Raw genomic sequence first — 3,931 nt, forward strand, 5'->3', positions numbered from 1 at the left:
CCCCCCCCCCCGGTTTTATTCACCTGCCACCCATCTTCTTATTGAAGAGACCCGGGCAGTGGTGGAGGAAGTATTCAGATCATTTACTGAACCACACTGTAAAAATACTCCACCACAAGTGAAAAGTCTTGCGTTGTTTTAGCCAAATGTACTTAAAGTACTCAAACTAAAAGTATTCATAATGCAGTAAAATGTTCTGTGTCAGCGTGTTCCTATTATATCTGATGTTTCTGGATTAATATTACTGTAACGCGTCATCTGTCTGTTTATCACAAAACATTCAACATCCACACATTTGGAGATACTGGTTTTTTTCTGTGTGTGTTTGTGTGTGTGTCTGTGTGTTTCTGTGTCTATGTATCTATGTGTGTATGTGTGTGTATGTGTGCGTGAGGCGTTCGGGATCTTCAGGTTATTCTTGTAGGAGGCTCTCACTTGTCACCAGTGGCAGGAGGCCGGGCTTTGTGGGAGAACAACGGGGGTGTGGATGTTTTTCAGCTTTTTCCTGATCTAAGTGGAGCCGTAGTGAGGTCAATGAAAGACAAAAAGCAGATACTAGATATATAAATCTGTCTGACATAAGATTTCCTAAAAATGCAACACAGGCTGTTTAGTCTGTAATGGGGAGGTTACCGTTTTTTTGAAGCTAGGCGACACAAATGCTGCGTCAGAAATGGAAGAACTGTGTGTGATGATATTTTCGGAGTGAACTGATGGATGGCTGTGTTTATTATATTATATTTACAGTGTAAACAGATGCGTCAGAAACGCTCTTTCCTCACATACTAACGCGTTGCTGAACCGTCTGGTTTTCACTGTGGTTGTTCTTTGTTTTTTTTTGGTCTAGTTAGTGTTGTAGCTATAGCGACCGTCTATTTCAACAGCTGTTTTGACATAAAATTGACCTCATATATTCATGCTTCCCAGAGGATGAATCCTGCTGACTCTCACTGTTCTTTTAATGCCACGATGAGATTTAAACTTCAGCCTCAGACTAGCGCCAGTGCTGAGGTTTCTGCAAAGACACAGATTTCCATTTGGGATCGAGGAATTAAGCATCACTAAGTATTGTAATACATTTATAATATACACTGAACTGACTGGAGATACTCTCTGTATAGAAATATATGCGTAAATAACAAAAATGCTGTTGAATACTTTTCAAATAGTATGAAAAATATTAAGAGATGATGCATGTACGATTAAAGTACTTTTTTTAAAGGTCCCATGGCATGAAAATTCCACTTTGAGGTTTTTTAACATTAATATGAGTACATTTTGGGAAAGAGACTTCAGATACAGTATTAGGGGACCACTAAGGTCTATATAAAAGACACTTCAGATACAGTATTAGGGGACCACTAAGGTCTATATAAAAGAGACTTCAGATACAGTATTAGGGACCACTAAGGTCTATATAAAGAGACGTCAGATACAGTATTAGGGGACCACTAAGGTCTATATAAAAGAGACTTCAGATACAGAATTAAGGGACCACTAAGGTCTATATAAAAGAGACTTCAGATACAGTATTAGGGGACCACTAAGGTCTATATAAAAGAGACTTCAGATACAGTATTAGGGGACCACTAAGGTCTATATAAAAGAGACTTCAGATACCGTATTAGGGACCACTAAGGTCTATATAAAAGAGACTTCAGATACAGTACTAGGGGACCACTAAGGTCTATATAAAAGAGATGTCAGATACAGTATTAGGGGACCACTAAGGTCTATATAAAAGAGACTTCAGATACAGTACTAGGGGACCACTAAGGTCTATATAAAAGCATCCAAAGAGCACCATGTCATGGGACCTTTTAAAGCAACATATCAAAAGTAAAGGTAAACCACGCTGACGTTCTGCCCCCGCCCCTTTAGGTTGAGTTCTCGTACCCGCCGTTGATGCCAGCCGAGGGCCATGACAGTAACCTGCTGCCGGAGGAGTGGAGGTACCTGCCGTTCCTGGCTCTTCCTGACGGAGCGCACAACTACCAGGAAGGTAGGACACCCCCACAGCGTTTACAGTTCAAAGGATCTAGGGGCGATTGGCACAGTAAAGTCTATATGCATGTGTAAAGGCTGAAACATGTGTATGTTCAGAAGTTAACATCAACTGACAGGAAGTTAACAAGGGGCCAGGCTGTTGCCTGGCAATGGAATTTCATTCAAAAGTATATATATCTACACTACCGGTCAAAAGTTTGGGGTCACTTGGGGTCACTTACAATTTTTATAGACAGGATACCATAGACAGGATATAGACAGGTATCCTGTCTATAATGGAGTGAAATGGAAATTTGTAAGTGACCCCAAACTTTTGACCGGTAGTGTATATATATATATATATATATATATATATATATATATATATATATATATCAATATCTATATATATATTGCCCACTGAGAGTCAGGTTCTTTCTGAGGTTTCTGCCTATTAAAAAGCAGTTTTTCCGCCCCGCAATTGCATGCTGTTGGGGGGATCTGTTGGGTCTTTTTAAATTATAGTAAACAGACAGATCCCCAAACACACCCCGACCAGTTGCTGCCTCTGTTTCCTTGCTAAACCCTGTGAGTGTTTGTGATGGCTGTTACGTGGCGGCTGTCATGTGACGGCCCTGTGGTGCACCACTACTGTTCAGACTGCCCTGCGAAAGGCAAACAGGAGGAACCGAGTTAAACAGCTACACCCATTAAACAATCTTACTGTACCGTTGTGACAGGACGAGAGAGTTTCTGTCTGCGGTGACTTCCATTTGGTCAGCTCACTGTTTGCGTAAGCTGTTTGTGTACGCTAAATGTTCCCAGGGCACAAGATGCATCCATCATGCTGAACGGAGGACAGAAAAGCTCGGCTTTTAAAACTGCTCCGCATCCCTTTTACAGAAACCTATTGTGTCCTTTTTGTACAATTTAGTAAATGTAAAAAAAAAAACTTCCATCCCACCATGCATTTCTTCATCTTTTGTGTCCTATTTGTGTCTGCTGCTCCGGCAGAGCTGATTTGAAAAAAATAAGTAAAAAATAAAAATAAAACACATTGATGTGAGCAACTCCCTCTGCAGTGCACTGCGGCTCATAAACACAGCAGTCACACTGCTGATATAACTGGGTGGACTACACAGCGAGGAAGGACTAACATAGTCATCAAATTAAAACACACACCTCGCTTTGAATAAGATGTTTCTTCAGTCTGGTTGACACCACAACAGAGAGTGGGTCTGGATTGGATAGGATGGATTTGGATAGTCCTTCAACCAATCAGACCAATGATGTGGGTGACGGAGCTGCGACAGCGGCATCATCTGGTTGCTGCACTTCGGTGGCCGTGTCACTCCCCGATGTGAGTAGCCACCAGCGCACCAACTTCGTTAAGTAGGTCTATTTTTACTGTGTTGACACTACAGACGTCTCTCATTAGCATCTTGTATGCTACTTGTCGCAAAGTGAGGCTCGCTATTACACACAGGCCTACACACACATGCTCAGTACCTATACATTCACCAAATGGAGGCATTTGACATGTTCTGAGTCCTTCACCCCTAGTATGTTCCTCACGCGGTGCAGCACTAATGTAAACCGTAAAGCCTGAAGTTGAAGGCTGTGTTTCTGGCGTCCTGCAGCCGGGGCCTGGGTCCTGGGTCCTGGGTCCTGGGTCCTGGGACCTGGGTCCTGGGACCTGGGACCTGGGGCCTGATGTCCTGTTTATAAATTATTAATTAGTTATTTATCCATTATTTATTATTGTTGAAATTGAATGTACACATTTATAATGTGATGTGTGTACTCTCATTAATGTGCATTTTGACAATATAATTTTTGTTTTCAACCCACAAAAATAAAAATAAACTTATAATGAGAAAGGCCTTTTAGACTGGAATTGTCTACAGTATATGACATCACAGCATTCTAGAACACATCAAAAGAA

The 3,931-nt window shown here is 41.4% G+C and overlaps 2 protein-coding genes across 2 annotated transcripts in view; both read left to right on the forward strand.

The window, feature by feature from the left end:
- The window catches only part of LOC117938324 (late secretory pathway protein AVL9 homolog), a 4,459-nt gene extending 2,366 nt beyond the window's left edge, over positions 1-2,093 (forward strand). The window contains exon 2 of the mRNA XM_034862867.1: positions 1,882-2,093. Within this exon, the coding sequence (XP_034718758.1) occupies positions 1,882-2,079 (198 nt within the window). The 3' untranslated portion in view covers positions 2,080-2,093. The remainder of the gene's footprint in view (positions 1-1,881) is intronic.
- Positions 2,094-2,113: 20 nt separating this feature from the next.
- The window catches only part of LOC117938319 (E3 ubiquitin-protein ligase RNF31-like), a 39,064-nt gene continuing 37,246 nt past the window's right edge, over positions 2,114-3,931 (forward strand). Inside the window, exon 1 of the mRNA XM_034862857.1 lies at positions 2,114-2,126. The gene's annotated coding sequence lies outside the window, so the exon portion shown is untranslated. The remainder of the gene's footprint in view (positions 2,127-3,931) is intronic.

Source organism: Etheostoma cragini, chromosome 22 (assembly GCF_013103735.1).
Source record: "Etheostoma cragini isolate CJK2018 chromosome 22, CSU_Ecrag_1.0, whole genome shotgun sequence".
Taxonomy (NCBI): Eukaryota; Metazoa; Chordata; class Actinopteri; order Perciformes; family Percidae; genus Etheostoma; species Etheostoma cragini.